Source organism: Macaca mulatta, chromosome 12 (assembly GCF_049350105.2).
Source record: "Macaca mulatta isolate MMU2019108-1 chromosome 12, T2T-MMU8v2.0, whole genome shotgun sequence".
Taxonomy (NCBI): Eukaryota; Metazoa; Chordata; class Mammalia; order Primates; family Cercopithecidae; genus Macaca; species Macaca mulatta.
This window is the reverse complement of record NC_133417.1, coordinates 101,175,278-101,192,344: the sequence shown is the minus strand read 5'-3', so window position 1 is coordinate 101,192,344 and position 17,067 is coordinate 101,175,278. Positions and strand designations below refer to the sequence as shown.

General features: G+C 40.5%; 1 protein-coding gene, 1 long non-coding RNA gene and 1 other non-coding gene across 7 annotated transcripts in view; 2 read left to right on the top strand and 1 right to left on the bottom strand.

Moving 5' to 3' along the window:
* HECW2 (HECT, C2 and WW domain containing E3 ubiquitin protein ligase 2) overlaps nt 1-17,067 on the top strand; it is a 386,375-nt gene that overhangs the window by 360,164 nt on the left and 9,144 nt on the right. For all 3 annotated transcript variants that reach the window (XM_015131908.3, XM_015131909.3, XM_077957331.1), the window contains 5 exons: nt 2,457-2,586; nt 4,204-4,350; nt 4,986-5,100; nt 8,413-8,498; nt 9,554-9,666. In XM_015131908.3, the coding sequence (XP_014987394.1) occupies nt 2,457-2,586; nt 4,204-4,350; nt 4,986-5,100; nt 8,413-8,498; nt 9,554-9,666 (591 nt within the window). The remainder of the gene's footprint in view (nt 1-2,456; nt 2,587-4,203; nt 4,351-4,985; nt 5,101-8,412; nt 8,499-9,553; nt 9,667-17,067) is intronic.
* LOC144333440 (uncharacterized) overlaps nt 8,493-17,067 on the bottom strand; it is a 37,824-nt gene continuing 29,249 nt past the window's right edge. Inside the window, exons 1-3 of one of the 3 annotated variants that reach the window (XR_013402091.1) lie at nt 11,601-11,725; nt 11,337-11,423; nt 8,493-9,627 (exon numbers count right to left, since the gene is read on the bottom strand). This is a non-coding gene — a long non-coding RNA (uncharacterized LOC144333440). Of the gene's footprint in view, nt 9,628-11,336; nt 11,478-11,600; nt 11,726-17,067 lie in introns of those variants that run through there. The other 2 variants (XR_013402092.1, XR_013402090.1) reach the window with 2 other exon arrangements.
* LOC114671633 (small nucleolar RNA U13) lies at nt 10,208-10,311 on the top strand. The gene has a single exon (XR_003721667.1). It is a non-coding gene; the product is annotated as a small nucleolar RNA U13 (small nucleolar RNA).

The following is a 17,067-nucleotide window of genomic DNA, read 5'->3' as shown; positions in this document are numbered from 1 at the left end:
TCTCTACTGACTCTCTACACTTACCTCAAATTCACACTCTCAACACACTTCAGCCTGGTTTCTTTCCCACCAGAAAACCTGTGGAGGCATTTAAAGAATACTGGTTAGTCTGTATCTTATTGGGTCATGCTGCTGCTTCTGACACTGTGTACCACCCGCCCCCACCACCATTTATTCCTGGGTCCTTTCTCCAGAGCTGGCATCTATGACACTGTACTGTGCGGGCTCTTTTTTTTAACTTTTCTGTCTTCTTCATGAGCCCCTCTTCTGATTTGCCCTTAACCCTTGGTATACCTGAAGCTTCTGTCATTGGGCCCCTGCTTTTCTCACTCAGTATGCCCTCATGGAGGGGGGGGGAATTTCTTTGCCTGTCTTATCTCCTCTGATTCTCAAATCTGTACTCTCAGTCTTGATCTCCCTTAAGGTGTAGCCTCACATGCTCAACAATCCACCAGACTCCACTCGGATGTCTTACAAGGACTTCAGAATCAACATGGTTAAGACTAAGCTCATCAAGTTTCCCTACTTAAAAGTATACCTTCTCCCACAGGCCCCATTACAGTTAATAGTGCCACTATTCTCAGGCCACTCTGGTGAGAAATTGGGAGTCACCCTTAAACAGCGATGACAAATACACAGTACATGTTCTACTCTTCACCATCTCTACTCTACCCCATCATTCCCAGGGTAGAGTTCACAAATCACCTGTGGTACTTTTTCCCACTGAACTCATTGTGGTCTTAGAAATCTTTTTAACGGATAGTGCTCAAGCTTGGCAATTAATTATAGTTAGTTTTGACATGAGTTCATTTGTCACCCCTATTTTAGATATCCTTCTTTATACTCCCCCAATAAAACTATTTCATGATTGCTACATGTTTGCCTCCTAAATGATTTTCAAATTGATCTTCTTCTCTCCAACCTTAATAGCCCAGCCCTAGTTAGAGCCCTTATCTTATTTTGGCCATATTATTGTAGGGGTCTATTCATTGGTCTCTACCCTCTAATGATAACGACCCCTCATCCCACCCCATTTTAAATAATCCTTCACACTGGGACTTCCAGAGGAGCTGGAAGTTTATGTGTTTATAATTCACATTTCACTTCTGATCATGCCATGCCCTGTCTTAAAATCTTTTGGTAGTTCTGAATCACCAGTCTCCTTAGGATGGCATTAAGGCCTGCTGCCTTGCTGGCCTCATTCTCTAGAAATTCTGTCTTGAGGTTAACTCTCTCAAACTGCCGATATGCTTGGAGTCCTCTGTACACTTCCATGCCTTTGTATTTTGTTCATGTTATTCTCTCTCCTTTCTCTTTCCCCTTCTCCTCCTTTATTTATTCCTTTTTACCTCTCTTGCTTTTAAACATCCTGAATGATTTAATGTAGGCATCATCTTCTGCAAAAAGCTTTTCCTGAATCTCTCAGTCAAAGAAAATGGCCCTCGTGTGTGCTCTGACAGCTAAATCCCTGTCCCTACCTTCTTTTGTTAAATGGAAATGTGACATACATTTAAAAAGTACATGAATTTTAAATGTTACCAATCTTATGTTATCACTTATCACTTTGTATTAACTTATCTATTTGTGTACCTGGCTCCCCAGTTAGCCCATCAGCTCCTGAGGGTAGTGACTGTTCATCAAGTAGCTATCCAGATGTCTGGTACATACTTGATGCCTAATGAATGTTCAAATTGAACTGAAAAAAAAATGACCCTTGAAATTGGGCTTAGGGGAGTGAAATTTCAAAACAGCTATGGCAAACTGATGACTACCACTGTACAACAGGACCATGGAACAGTAACTATCCCTCATGTAGACTCTTTCTCTGCAATTAAAAAATGTGGGGGAGAAATACAGATTGAAGACAGGTTCTGTGGCTTACTGTGTTCAGAATAAGAACCATGAAGAAAAAGGGAATGTATGTGAACATGAATCATGTCTTTAATAAAAAAACAAATAAAATAATAAAGTAAAATAAATGTTAAATAAAATAAAAATCATGTCTTTCAACAAAAAAACAAAGTTAAAATATACTATAGAAATATATAAATTATTTCAAATTAAGATAACAGTATTTTAAGGTAGCATAATATAGCCAGCAAGAATACTGGATCCCAGTTGTCAGCCGAGTGCCAGTTCCTGACCTGGCATTGATGATGGATGACTGCGCAGATGGCACTCATTCTTTGCACCTCCAGTTCTGTGTCTATAAAGAAAGACGCAGTCTGAATGATTCCTGTGGCATATTATATATTTAGGACTTTCTAATTTTGTAACAAATTTCTGAATTATTTCACTGGTTTAATTACTGGACTTGGACTAAGAACATTCCAGAAATCACTGCCCATGTAGTGGCTCTTGTTCTTCTCTTTAATTCTTAGTTTCTTTCCTTATTACTGTGGGTTTTTGCTAATAGCCATGCCTACATATTTGTTTCTGTCTGTTTGTCATCTTAGTCTATGTGACCTGAGTGATCTAGAATACCTTGATGAAGAGTTCCATCAGAGCCTGCAGTGGATGAAAGACAATGATATCCATGACATCCTAGACCTCACGTTCACTGTGAACGAAGAAGTATTTGGGCAGGTGTGTGTCTCTGCACACCTGGTGCCTAAGTGTGGTAACTGAAAGCTATTGACGAGTGAAGAATTAACTCCATGGCTAAGATCAGATGCTTATTTATTTGTGGTTTATTGGGTGATTTAAACTCCAGATCACACACAGTTACAATAATCGCAGTTACAAAGGTTAGAATTAATGTCAGCTGCAGATTAAGATGCTGTAAATTACAGATGGTGATAACCTTTTATGTTGTAAGCAATCTTCTTTTTATTTCCAACTGAAATATCCCCTAAAATATGAGAATTTACCTTATATAGAATGCAGTTTTTTTGAAGTCCACGCTACAGAATTTTAAAATTCCATTTATAGAATGGTGGCTGGGCACGGTGGCTCATGCCTATAATCCCAGCACTTTGGGAGGCCAAGACAGGAGGATCAGTTGAGCCTAGAAGTTCAGGACCAGCCTAGGCAACATGGTGAAACCCTGTCTATACAAAAAATACAAAAATTAGCCAGGTGTGGTGGCACACACCTGTAGTCCCAGCTACTCAGGAGGCCAAGGTGGGAGGGTCACCTGAGCTGGGGAGGTTGAGGCTGCAGTGAGCCTGGATCATGCCACTGCACTCTAGCCTGGGGGACAAGAGTGAGACCCTATCTCAAAAAAGAAAAGAAAAAAAAAAAGAACCAAAATTGATTTTTTTGAAGCTAAGGGAACATAAACAATGTTTTGGGGAAGACTTAAAAACAGAATATATTGATTTTTTTTTTCAATAAAAAAAATTGAAAGAGTAGGGAAAGAGTAGGGAAAACATTTCTTCCAGAAATTATATACTAGTTTATAAGTAATATTCTTTTTTTTTTTTTTTTTTTTTTTTTTTTTTTTGAGACGGAGTCTCGCTCTGTCACCCAGGCTGGAGTGCAGTGGCCAGATCTCAGCTCACTGCAAGCTCCGCCTCCCGGGTTCCCGCCATTCTCCTGCCTCAGCCTCCCGAGTAGCTGGGACCACAGGCGCCGCCACCTCGCCCGGCTAATTTTTTGTGTTTTTAGTAGAGATGGGGTTTCGCCGTGTTAGCCAGGATGGTCTCAATCTCCTGACCTAGTGATCCGCCCGTCTCGGCCTCCCAAAGTGCTGGGATTACAGGCTTGAGCCACCGCGCCCGGCCTATAAGTAATATTCTTATTTAGGCATTAATCTTTAGCTGCTTTTCTGATTTCCATGTGTTTTGAAAAAGTTCTCAATTTAACATTCACTTGAGTGTAATTCTGCTTCTTTAAAGTAAATCTTTACTCTAGATATAGTCAATTCTGAGAAATTTGTGAAAATGGGTTTTGTCAAACATTCAAATAGTAGCAGGCTGGTATCTGAAGCCAATTCGTCTGCATTTTAAAACTTAACCTGTAGTACCAGCAATATATATATATATATATAAATCACCAAAGCTTTCAAGCACCAGCTCAATGCCTAGTTTTTCCTGAGTGCATGTGCTCCATGAGTGCCTGGGGCCTCACTGCCAGCTTGTGGGATGTGCCTAGGGCAGGGCTGGGGACAGGTAGCTGGCTGATTTCAGCTCACTGCTAGTCATGTTCTTATAACAGTAAGAGTATTGCTTTATAGTCATTCTTTTTATTTTTTAATCTCAGATAACTGAACGAGAATTAAAGCCTGGGGGTGCCAATATCCCAGTTACAGAGAAGAACAAGAAGGAGTACATCGAGAGGATGGTGAAGTGGAGGATTGAGAGGGGTGTTGTACAACAAACAGAGAGTTTAGTGCGTGGCTTCTATGAGGTAAAGACAATCAGCAGTAGGAGGAGTTTGCAGTCTGATATCAATGATGCCACAATCCATCTTATTGTACTTACATGTGTAGACGATTTCTGCTGTGTTTACTGTTGCTCTCTCCATGTGAAAAGTTCAATATTTTTTCCCTTATGTTTCAAGAGCACCAAAAGAAGCTTAACTCACTGTTACGAGAGATCACTGAAATAAATGTTAGGGACTGAACTCAAGTAGCATTTGTTGATTTAATGACCACTAGTAACATTTAAGCCATGCATCTTATGCTTAGATACGGGTAATCAAATCTCATGCTTGCTATGTGAAATAATTATATCTGAGGTCAGAATGAGTTGGCACATATTGTATGTGGCTTTTTCTGTAGAAACACTAAGTATTTTCCTAAAGGTGGACGGGACCTAGATTAATCAGCAGTCAGTTATAAAACAAAAATTCTGTCGAGGCAAATCTCATCAACCTTAAAGAATGCCTTATATTTGTAGGGAGCTTTACAGGTTTTCAAGTGCCAGCTCAAGGTACACACATATTATTCCTGAAACTCCACGTGTCCCTTTTTCTAAGACTTAATTATAGCTGATATTTCTCCAGGCTCCTAAGCCATGCCTTGTACTCTTTTTATTCCACAGGTGGTGGATGCCAGGCTGGTATCTGTATTTGATGCAAGAGAACTGGAATTGGTCATCGCAGGCACAGCTGAAATAGACCTAAGTGATTGGAGAAACAACACAGAATATAGAGGAGGTGAAATTTGATTTATAGATGGCTAGATTTTAAATTTCATATTAAAGGAAGGCATTGGTTCAGCTTGCCAACTGAATATAGGACAGGCAACAGCACTTGGACTCTAATCATAGGTCTGATTGCAGGCTCCCTTGAGACCTTGGGCAAGGTACATTCTCTTCTTCTCCTAGTTACCTCATCTGTCAGATGGGAGAAGGACTGTTTACACAGCATCAAAGGATGTCATAACTCTTAATTGTTGGTGAAGAAATGTGACCATAAGAACACTAATTAATTACTTTATGGTGTTGCCAGTGAAGCACCAAGGAGCTAACATCCAGCTGGTCAAACTCCACCTATTCCATTTTGTTTCTAAAACTTAAAGAAGCACACCCTTTGAGGTTCCCAGTCAGCACAGGTTTCCCACCATTCACTACGCTCCTTAACAGTTATCATTCATAGTCAGAATACTTGAATGGAATAAGACACAGTTCCCAAAATATGACATTATTGGAGAAGTTCTAAATTCAAGCATGAATTTCAAGTGAAAAGAAGACTGTAGTAAGATTAGTTAAAAACTGCACTATCTGAAACTTCACAAAATGGAAAGCTTTAAAAGTGACCTTTCTGCAGATTAGTGCAAATTATCGATTCATAACCGGGACCAAACCCATTGAAATTTGAGTGTTAAACTAATACTTTGCAAGGGACCTGATGGTAACCCAGAGTTAAGGTTTTATTAAATAATTTTAAGCAAAGAATACATGTTCTGAAATTTATCACCATGTTAGAAAGCCTTCAGAAATTCATGACAAATACCAGTTATTTTCTGGTTTGGGTTTTCTTTTTTAACTCTAAGTGTAAGAGATTAGAAGTGGTTCTGAACTTGGAGAATGAAAACTACAAACTTCATATCACTGAATTCATCACTTAGCAGAGTAAATTGAGAGCTGAACAGTTCTCTAGTTATCTCTAAGTTGAAGCAGAGATTTTTTTTAAAAAAAAGTAGTTTTAAAAGTTTGGAGTAAAAAAATGCCTTAACATTTGCTAAATTGCTTTTGGTTATGCCTGTGCTTGCCTTTTCCAGCTCATCCCTGCACCGCAGGCTGGCCTTGCTTACACATTTAATCTGAAAGGCTGTATTTAATTGCAGTTTCCATTGCTGCTATTTCTGAAATCCAATTGCTGAAATAAGTCTTTTCCAATTGGCCCCATGTATAATCTCTTTGGTTATTACAGCTTTGTTAACCCATCGATTTCTACTGAGAGCACTATTTCTCTGACATGCTGCATAAGTTATATTTTACCATAAATATTATTAGCTCATTCCTTCCTTCCAGGAGATGATTCTTTTTTTTTTTTTTCTAAGACAGAGGGCGTGCGCCACCACACCTGGCTGATTTTTATATTTTTAGTAGAGATGGGTTTCACCATGTTGGCCAGGCTGGTCAGAGATGGGTTTCACCATGTTGGCCAGGCTGGTCTCGAATTCCTGGCCGCAAGCGATGACCTGGCTCGGCCTCCCAAAGTGCTGGGATTACATGCTTAAGCCACCGCGCCTGGACCCAGGAGATTCTAATAGCAATGCATTAATAGAATCAACCGTTTTTGTTTTTCCATGGTATACAATCTTATTCACTAAATCTGATTAATCAAGGACCTATTTATATGGTTATTGTAAATCTTATCAAATGAAATATTTGGGAGGGGGCAGAAAAATTCTGAGACCCTCAGCTGCCATGTTTGCTCACCCAGCTACTTGGCACTGAGTAAAGAAGCAGCTCTGTGGCTGCCACCTGCCATATGTTCACACACCAGCTGCTAGGAGAGAATATGATGAGACATATTCACTCTTCCTCCTCCAAAAGGTTTGGCACAAATAGCAAAAGGGAAGCAGAAAAGGGCTAATTCATAAGGTCAAAAAACTTTAAAGCTACAAAGAGCCAGTGCATTTCTTTTGTAGATGAGAAACTATTTGCTCAGTACCAAGTTGCTAGTCTTCACCAAACTCTGGGCACGGCCCATGTGTCCCCATGTCCAGTCCAGTTTTGATCACCCTTCCCTTCGATCCTTTTTTTCTCCAAAGGGGACTAAACATCACTGAAATGGTAAACAGTAAGGTGAGATTCCTCCCAAATCCTACAACTACTGAAATGGGAGGAAAAATTTGGATTAAAATAATTTCTACCCACCTTCTGTTCTGGACTACTAACTCAGTACCCATTAACTCTGTCTATTCATTGGTTTGAATCACTAAATCCTTGTTAGCCTTTTCTCTGAATTTAATTTTTTTTTCACTGAAAGGTTTTTGGAATCCACCACCACTGCCCATGAGGTGATTCCTTTGACATTTTCTTAAATTCTACTGAAGTATGGAATAAAAGTAAAATTAAGTTGGTGATTATTTAGGATTTATTTAAGAAACTAAAGGTCACTTTTCCCTTTTTATTAGTAAATCAATGTGAAGCTAGTTTGATTTTAAAATATGAATATTATATATAGCTTTTAAGAGAGCTTGCAGTTATGTACTTGTTTGTATGAATTATTTGATTAATGTGTCTCCCCTCTGCCAGAAGCCCTGGAAGGGTCTGTTTTCTTTGCCATTATGCCCCCAAGCTTAGTACAGTGCTTGGCATAGAGGTATTTGAAAATTATTTCTTATGTGAATGACCGAAAGAGTTAAGTATTTCCAGTAACAACTGTTGTATTTTACAGAAATGATATGGTTAAAATAACTCATTTGTTGTTCTTCTCTTTACCAGTTTCACTTAGTGACCACCAAATGAAAACAGAGGCCTCTTGGTTTCACTTAGTGTTGTTTGGTTTAACTTTTGACACTCATATGATCATATATACAGTGTTATTCGTTAGTCTTAAAGTTAGAGACAACTCTTGTTTTTCTTTTCGTTTTGTTTTTTGAGAGGGAGTCTTGCTCTGTCGCCCAGGCTGGAGTGCAGTGGTGCAATCTCGCCTTACTGCAAGCTCCGCCTCCTGGGTTCTCGCCATTCTCCTGCCTCAACCTCCCGAGTAGCTGGGACTATAGGCGTCCGCCACCGCGCCTGGCTAATTTTTTGTATTTTTTAAGTAGGGACGGGGTTTCATCGTGTTAGCCAAGATGGGGATGGTCTCGATCTCCTGACCTCGTGATCTGCCTTCCTCGGCCTCCCAAAGTGCTGGGATTACAGACGTGAGCCACCACACCAGGCCAATTATAGATAACTTTGAAAGAATCCAAGAGGATGATTTATGTCTGGGGACTTTTCCTGTCACATATCTTGGTGGCTTAATATAGAAGAGTCAAAGTAACATGGGCTTTTGTGATTGGTTTGATAGGATACCATGACAATCATATTGTAATTCGGTGGTTCTGGGCTGCAGTGGAGAGATTCAACAATGAACAACGACTAAGGTTGTTACAGGTGAGATGCCATTATTTAATCTTTTGAATGTATCGATATGATTATTGTTGGAAGTATGTGTTTTTAATAACTGCTAAGTATTCTCCATAAATACATACCATGGCTATCTGGAAATATGGGATACACCATTTCCAGACTCCTGATAGCACGGTTATGTGACTCCATGGCTAATCAGAACATCCCTAGCCAGGTTAAAGCATTTCATGAGAGTTTGGGGAAGTGTCAAGTCCAGTCCAACAATCCCAGTAACAACATCTGCCTTCAGGACAGTTTGGTCCCTTCAGCAAGAAGCACCCAGGGTACCCAAAGTACAGGCCAGCATCCCTAGCAGCAGAAAGAAATGATCTTCAATTCTTTAAAAAGGGATGCAGTTAGTTGATTAACAGTCCTTTCTTCTCTTTCATCTAACTTTCCACAAATTTGAGAAAACAGTGACATTCAAGAACATTGGGTAAACTAACTTGTGTGTGTGTGTGTGTGTCTGTGTGTGTGTGTGTGTGTGTGTGTGTGTGTGTGTGTGGTGTTTATGGTCATCCAGGACAATTACTGGTTGGTTGCAAGACACAAGGAGGCCTCTGGATGCTCAGGCAGAGCCTTACAAGTACTCTTAGCTCCTTCGGATCTTAGCTCCTTTGGATTAAGGGTCTGGGCCTCAAAATTGCAGGCCCAGACATTCTCTTTTTTCAATTCACCTGACATTGATCAGGGACTGATACTAAGTAGACTCAGGTTAATTGATATGCCCACTTTATTCATCTATAGTAGGAAATGTGCCTGGTTTGAGCTTCTGAGCTGGTCAGCTACATCAGGTGCTTTATTTTCTACAAACCGTCCACATCTCCTTTCCCTTTATCATGCACAATATTCTCTTTCTTAGTATTCTCTTCTGGCTCTGTGTCAGAATTGTGTTGTGATTATTCCACACCTGTGAAGTTTTGTCTTCAGAACTTTCCTGCCTGCTCTTCCTCAGGAGCTCTGCCCGTGAATGATGCGATGCCTTTCCTGGCTGTTGGTCTCTGGCTTCACCTTCTCCTTCTGTTTTCTTGGGTTGACAGTTTGTTACAGGCACATCCAGCATTCCCTACGAAGGATTTGCTTCTCTCCGAGGGAGTAACGGCCCAAGAAGATTCTGTGTGGAGAAATGGGGGAAAATCACTGCTCTTCCCAGGTAAAATATAAAATAATATTTCTTTACTGTCACAATGTTTGGTGGAGACATTCATTTATGTATATATTGATTAATTACTGGTATTATATTACAAGTTTAGGAGACTGGAAGAGCTCCTAGAATGAATTTCTCCCTGATAACCTTTCTAAATGAAAGGAAAAAGGATCTCTCCGGTCACACTTAAAATATATACATCCATATCTTAAAATACAAAACACAACAAAAGCAAAGCATTTGTTAGCATCAGTAAAGCGACGTTGGCTATCATGCTTGTGGCTTATGATTGTGGCTCTAATCTAGGTGTTTCCAGAAGCTTCAGTTTTAACTTTACAACTATTTAGAATCCCTTCAGTAAAAATTACCATTGTAGTTTCTAAAGAATATTAAATAATGTGGATGTGCTCTAGATCTCTTTAGCCTGTCTCATACATGTCTTAATTCCATACTCTCTGCATTGTATTCTCATTCATAGTAAGATCACATATTTCCTTAGAATAGAAAAAAATGCTTTGCTGCTGCTGCTAATAAAAGCAAAAGACTGATCCTTTTGCAGTTTGTAAGTGTGATAATTGGGTGTTCATGCACATATGTGAGATGTGCCACCCTCAAACCTTATTACAACATCTGCACATTACCCATCTGACATGGGAAAGAAAAGCAAGGACTAGTAAGATAGTATTTGTGAAGACAAAAAGTGTTTGAGATTGAGTGGAGATAACTGGAGCTGGAGCAACGGAAAAGGAGCAGATGAACAAAAGAGGAATGGAAGAAAATTTGTTTTAGAATTCCTTTATCCAATGAGTAGTAATACTGTAGCATTTTTGAGGTAAAAAGGAGCTGAAATTGCCTCTAACTTTACTAATAATACAACTATAGTCTAGAGAGATTAAATGATGTTGGGTACTCCAAGATGTTATCCTAAGTTTAAGTATAGATGACTTTGAGAAACCTGTTTTATTAGTGATATTAGGAGATACTATTTATATTATAATAAGGTGATGTTAGGTACCCCAAGATGTCATCTGTTTCTTTAAGTACAAGCAACTGAGCAATCTGTTATCAAAGCTTTCTTCTTAGCAATTGAAAGATGCCAGTTCTTAAGAACTGTATTGTTAGCATCAACAGATGAGAAAAGGGGGTGCTGAAAATACAAATGGAGAGAGTGATAAATAATGACGGCTCAAGTGCTTGCCTGAGCCTCCTCGGCTGCCCCACATGCATCACAGTCTGAACAGGCTCTGCATCCAGACACCTAAGTAGTACCTGGCATATTTGATTTCCAAATCTGGGAATTCATTATTTGATTTCATTATTTGAAGAACTAGCTCATTTTATTTATGCTTGGATAATGAGTTTTCTCCCCTTCAACACATAAATCAACAGATTTAGACTATCTGAATAAGACTTTTTACTCTTCTGTGAGAAACTCTTTAAGAATTTGCATTGAAGAAGGAAACGGCAGATCAATGGTCACCTTTTTGTTGAAATCTATTTCTGTAAAGCCACTAAAGTATATGGAATAAAGTGTCACAATAAGCAGATATGTCAACTGTTCTTATTTAGTCACTGTAATCTTCACCAAACCTGATGGGCAGAGACAAGTAATTTGATATAGACCTGGAGCTTTAGCTTCAGAGAGACCTAGGCTGAGTCCCACCTCTGTTACTTACCTGCAGCGGGGTCTTGGTGAAGTTGCATGATCTTTCTGAGCCTCTGTTTCCTCATCTACCTGGTGGATTTGAAATTCTGAGGATTATCTGAAATCATTCATGAAAAATACTTAATACTGTCTCTGGCCATGAGTAAGCATCCAGTCAGTGACAGCTGCCATTGTGATTTCTGTCACCATCATCTGTAATACATATCAGGCAGGATGTTTGCATATTGGAAAGAGGGCAGGGGTAGGAGTTAGCAGACCTAGGTTCTAGTCCCACCTCTGCCACCAGCTAACTCTGAGACCTTAGAGATCACTTCATCTTTGAGCCTTGATTTTCTCATCTGTAACAGGCCAGGAGGAGGTGGCATATTAGGTTGGGTTGAGCGAGAAGTAACACCGAAGGGTTGCTGAAGAATCTTGAGGGTCAGGCTGGATTTGCATTTCTACTTCCCCCTGGAGCCCCAGGAAGTTCATGTGCTAACTCATTGTAAATGGTGGTGTTGTTCATTATTGTTGCATACACACAGTTGGGTAACAGGCACTGTCCTTTCTTCCTGTCTTCACTATGACCTAAGTTTGCTTCTACATTCCTAGTTTTACCCAGATTATAAAACAGCACAAATGAAGATGGTCTTAGGCACGTTGAGCAAGCAGCCTCTTTTCATAACCTCTCTGCAACAAGCCCCATCTTTTGGGGTCTGATGAGAAGAGTTACTTGGCTTTTCTGCTTCAGAGCTGCAGTCACCTTATGTAACCCAGCTAACAGGCATGAGCACAGATCTAAGCCCTGTGACACACTAGTTACATCATCATCATCCTAAGCAAGACCCCTAGATCCATCCCTCTAAGGTAGGAGTAACAATGTTCAGAGTATTTTGACAATTGTAAGATAATGTATATGAAAGTCTTAGGAATACTGTGTTTACTTTGTTCTTTTTTTTTGAGACGGAGTCTCGCTCTGTCGCCCAGGCTGGAGGTGCAGTGGCCGGATCCCAGCTCACTGCAAGCTCCACCTCCCGGGTTTACGCCATTCTCCTGCCTCAGCCTCCCGAGTAGCTGGGACTACAGGTGCCCGCCACCTCACCCGGCTAGTTTTTTGTATTTTTTTAGTAGAGACAGTGTTTCACTGTGTTAGTCAGGATGGTCTCGATCTCCTGACCTTGTGATCCACCCGTCTCGGCCTCCCAAAGTGCTGGGATTACAGGCTTGAGCCACTGCGCCCGGCCACTTTGTTCTTTTTAAACTTTTTATCCTGACTCTTTTGTAAGCCACTGTACTACTTTAACTATTAACATTGGCTCCACAAAGAAAAAAAGTACATTTGGAGGGAAAAAATTAAAAGAACTTAATTGCATGACAGTATAGTTACATGAGAAGCAACTTCTTTACTGACAACATTGTCATCACCCTTAATGAAATGTGGGGCATTACTTAGATGTAAAAAAAGATCTGTAAAATTGGTTCTGGCCTAAAGAGATTCTTTTATATTATCAAGTCCTTTTCTCCTACTATCAGAACAGAAACACTAAAGCCACTTTTCCGCTATTTTTGATAGGTGTAAGTTGCACAACTGAAGAGCTGGTCTGTCTCAAGCTGGTCAGCTCCAGTGTATTTCTTTTTCCTATGAGTGAAATGATGTTTAACATTTAAAATGTGACATTGTACAAAAAAAAAAAAAACAGATGCTGGTAAGGTTGCAGAGAAAAGGGAATGCTTGTACACTGTTGGTGGGAGTATAAATTAGTTCAACCATTGTGGAAGACAGTGTGGCAATTCCTCAAAGACCTAAAAACAGAAATACCATTCAACCCAGCAATCTCGTTACTGGGTATATGCCCAAGGGAATATAAATCATTCTATTATAAGACACATGCATGTGTATCTTCATTGCAGCTCTATTCACAATTGCAAAGACACAGAATCAACCAAAATGCCCATCAATGTAGACTGGGTAAAGAAAATATGGTACATATATACCATGGAATACTATGCAGCCATAAAAAAGAATGAGATCATGTTCTTTGCAGCAACATGGATGGAGCTAGAGGTCATTATCCTTAGCAGACTAACACGGGAATAGAAAACCAAATACTACATCTTCTCACAAGCAGGAGCTAAATAATGAGAACACAAGGACACATAGAGAGGAATAACACTCACTGGGGCCTAATGCAGGGTGGAGGGTTGGAGGAGGGAGAGGATCAGGAAAAATAACCAATGAGTACTAGGCTTAATACCTGGGTGACCAAATAATCTGTAAAACAAACCCCCAGTGACACAGTTTACCTGTATAACAAACCTGCACAAGTACCCCTGAACTTAAAATTAAAAAAAAAAAAATTTACATTGTACACGTGGAAGAAAAATGGCTAGATGTCCTTCTTACTTAAAACATGAATCCTGGCTGGGCACGGTGGCTCACAGCACTTTGGGAGGCACCAAGGTGGACGGATTGCCTGAGGTCAGGAGTCTGAGACCAGCCTGGCTAACATGGTGAAACCCGTCTCTACTAAAACTACAAAAATTACCCGGGCGTGGTGGCATACACCTGTAGTCCCAGCTACTCGGGAGGCAGGAAAATCGCTTGAACTCAGGAGGCAGAGGTTGCAGTGAGCCGAGATGGTGACACTGCACTCCAGCCTGGGCTACAGAGCAAGACTCCATCTCAAAAAGAAAAAAAAAAGAATCCCCTAAGAAGTCTGGCATGGGCTTGTGTCAGGCATGGGAGTTTCTGCCCTGGAGGGTTGGAGGGGCTGTAAATGATGAGGGCAGTCCTGGCAACCGGAGCAACGAGGGAGAGAATCTTAGTCTTTCTAGACAAGGATGATGGAGGGCCTTTCAATTTTCAAGCAGGCAAATGTAAGTCTCCTTCTTTTCTCAGATTTCCTAGTCTCACTTTGTGGTAGCAGTGGATAGTGCTGCTCACAGTGTGAGCCAAGGAGTACATAAAAGTATATGTGGTTGTCTCTGCAGCCAGTACAAGTTGAATCCATGGCTCGCTCTTTCTCTTGTGGTTACAAAGTGACTAGAGACCCAGATGATAAATAAGGATGTAGACAGAAGGGTGTCTCCATGGAGACCTAGAGCCTGAGCACATGACTGCACTTCCTCTGCTTCGCGGTTGGTGGTTAGCTCTGTATTTTGCATTTCTGTGGAAGACTTCATACCCCTGGTGCTCTGATGGACTTTATGAAAAGAGTAAATTCACTTTATGGCAATTGCTCTCAAACAGTCCAAAAAATGGGCTGCTAAGATGCCAGCCTGAAAACTGCAGAGCAGTCCTCTTTCCCATCATGGTATGAGTTTCTGTGTTCATCCCCAGGGTTCTTGCCAAGTTGGGTGATGGGACGGAGGACCTACAGAGCTGCAATCGTCATGGGGGTGTGTTGGTTTTTACCAAAGGGAAAAGCATTTTTGAAAATGGCTGTGTCTGGAGATTATTATGAATGAAATGCTAACTGAAATTAAGAAATAAATTGTAAGAGTTAATTATGAAACAGATGTCTCATGGAGACAGTTAATCTAATAGAATAGAACTTGAAAAGATAAAATTATTTTTTAAAGACATGACAACTTTTTTGTTTTTAAAATTCTGCTTTTTGGTGGAGCATAGTGGCTCACACCTGAAATCCCAGCACTTTGGGAGGCTAAGGCAGGCAGATCACTTGAGGTCAGGAGTTTGAGACCACCCTGGCCAACATGGTGAAACCCCTGTCTCTACTAAAAAAAAAAAAAAAAATACAAAAATTAGCCAGGCATGGTGGTGTGCACCTGTCAGCTCAGCTACTTGGGAGGCTGAGGCAGAAGAATCACTTGAACCCAGGAGGTGGAAGTTGCAGTGAGCCAAGATCATGCCACTGCACTCCAGCCTGGGTGATAGAGTAAGACTCTATCTCAAAAAAAAAAAAAGCAAAAAAAAACCTGCTTTTAAATTCTAATTTATAGAAAAAAATTTTACAAAAAATTGCTAAGAAATATATGGATATATTAAATATATATTAAAATAACTACATATGTATCAATCCAATATCCACTACTAGCTGGGCGTGGTGGTGCATGCTTGTAGTCCCAGGTACTTGCGAGGCTAAGGCTTGAGCATGGGAGTCTGAGTCAAACCTGGGCAACATAAAGAGATCCCATTTCTGAAGAAAAAAAAAGGCAACTACTAAGATAAGCTGTGTTAACATGTTAGAGTATGTGATTTCACTCGTTTCTTCAGATACACACAGACACACACACATTTTAAAACAACATTCTGTTTATCACATAGAACATCTTTCCATGTCATTAAATATTGCTCTGTAATGTCATCAATAATTCAGTTTTCCCTCCTCCATTATAGGGAGCATTGTCTACTGTCAAGTGAATTATCAGCCAGTATACAGGAAAGTAACCAAGTCCTGAAATACAATGTCACTTTCCTCAATTAAAAGAAAAGCCATCAGAACAAGAGATGAGCACTAAAAGGACCCTTTGGGGCCATCTCCTTTCTGTGTTTGCCTTGAGGTGTCCCTCCTTGGTCTTCCTAATTCCCTACTGCCTGCTGATTAGCTGAGGTGGCTTTTGGTGTGGGAGAGAATTGACAGGAGATTCTCATACAGTGGTCTGCTCTGTAGTTTAACCTCGGGTCCAAGACTCTCTTCAACTCCTTTCTCCTCTGCCCTCTCACTCAGTTCTGTATAACTATATTTAAAATTTTCACTTTATTCTGCCATTGAATCTGCATGTACTAACAAAAACATATCAGAGTTAACCCATCACATCACCATATTAAAGGTTCTTAAATGTCATATACCTTTTGGATTGGTCTTTACTTTGGGAGGTGGGTAAATTTCTCAAAAAAACAGATTGTATTAAAAAAAAAAGGATTCTTCTGTAATTAATGTAAAAGTCACGCCATTGAAAGAATTTGTGACTTTAATGGAATGAGATAATCATTCCCCTTGCAGTCCATCAGCATTGTTGCTGCTGACAACAGAGGACAGGATAGTCCAAGTCAAACCTACTAAAGGTCCTTGAGAGCTGTTTCACAAGTCAGATTTTAAAGTGTCTATTTGTGAGTGACAGACATTGCAACAGTTAAAGAATGCTTACCACCTTTTCCTTGGCCTCAAGAGCAAAAACCAGTTTGGGCTCATTTCTTTCTACCAGCCTAGTCCACGACACCATCCCCCCCTCACCTGGACTGCTGCAGCAGACTGCCGGCTAAATGCCCTGCTTCTCCTACATCCCGCCATTCCTTCATTCTGCACTCAACAACCGCTGGGATCTGCAAACATCTCAAGGTCACCTCCCTCCCTTGCCTACACCCTCCGGTAGTTTAGAATAAAATCCAGACTCCTTCCCAAGGACTTCCTGTGGAGACCTGTCTGCCTCCTCCTGTGACCTCAACATGTACCCTCTCCCCCAACCCACGACACACACCAGCCTCCTTCTGGGTATTCCTCAAATATGCCAAACTCAATTATGCTTCAAGGCTCAGGTACTTGCTGCCTATAACACTTTTCTGCTGGTCCTTCATGTGCCTGGCTCTTTCTTGTCCCCAGGACTCAGGTTAGAGGCGATCTCCTGAGAAAGGTCCACCAGGCTTCTGTCCCTAGTGCACTTGTCACTCACCCTTTACTTCCTTCACTAGAGTTAACCCAATTCAGTCATCATGTTCAGTTATTGGTTTACTTGTTGATTATCTGTCTCCTCCTCTGGAATATAATCCTGTGAGAACAGGTACCTTATCTGAATTAATC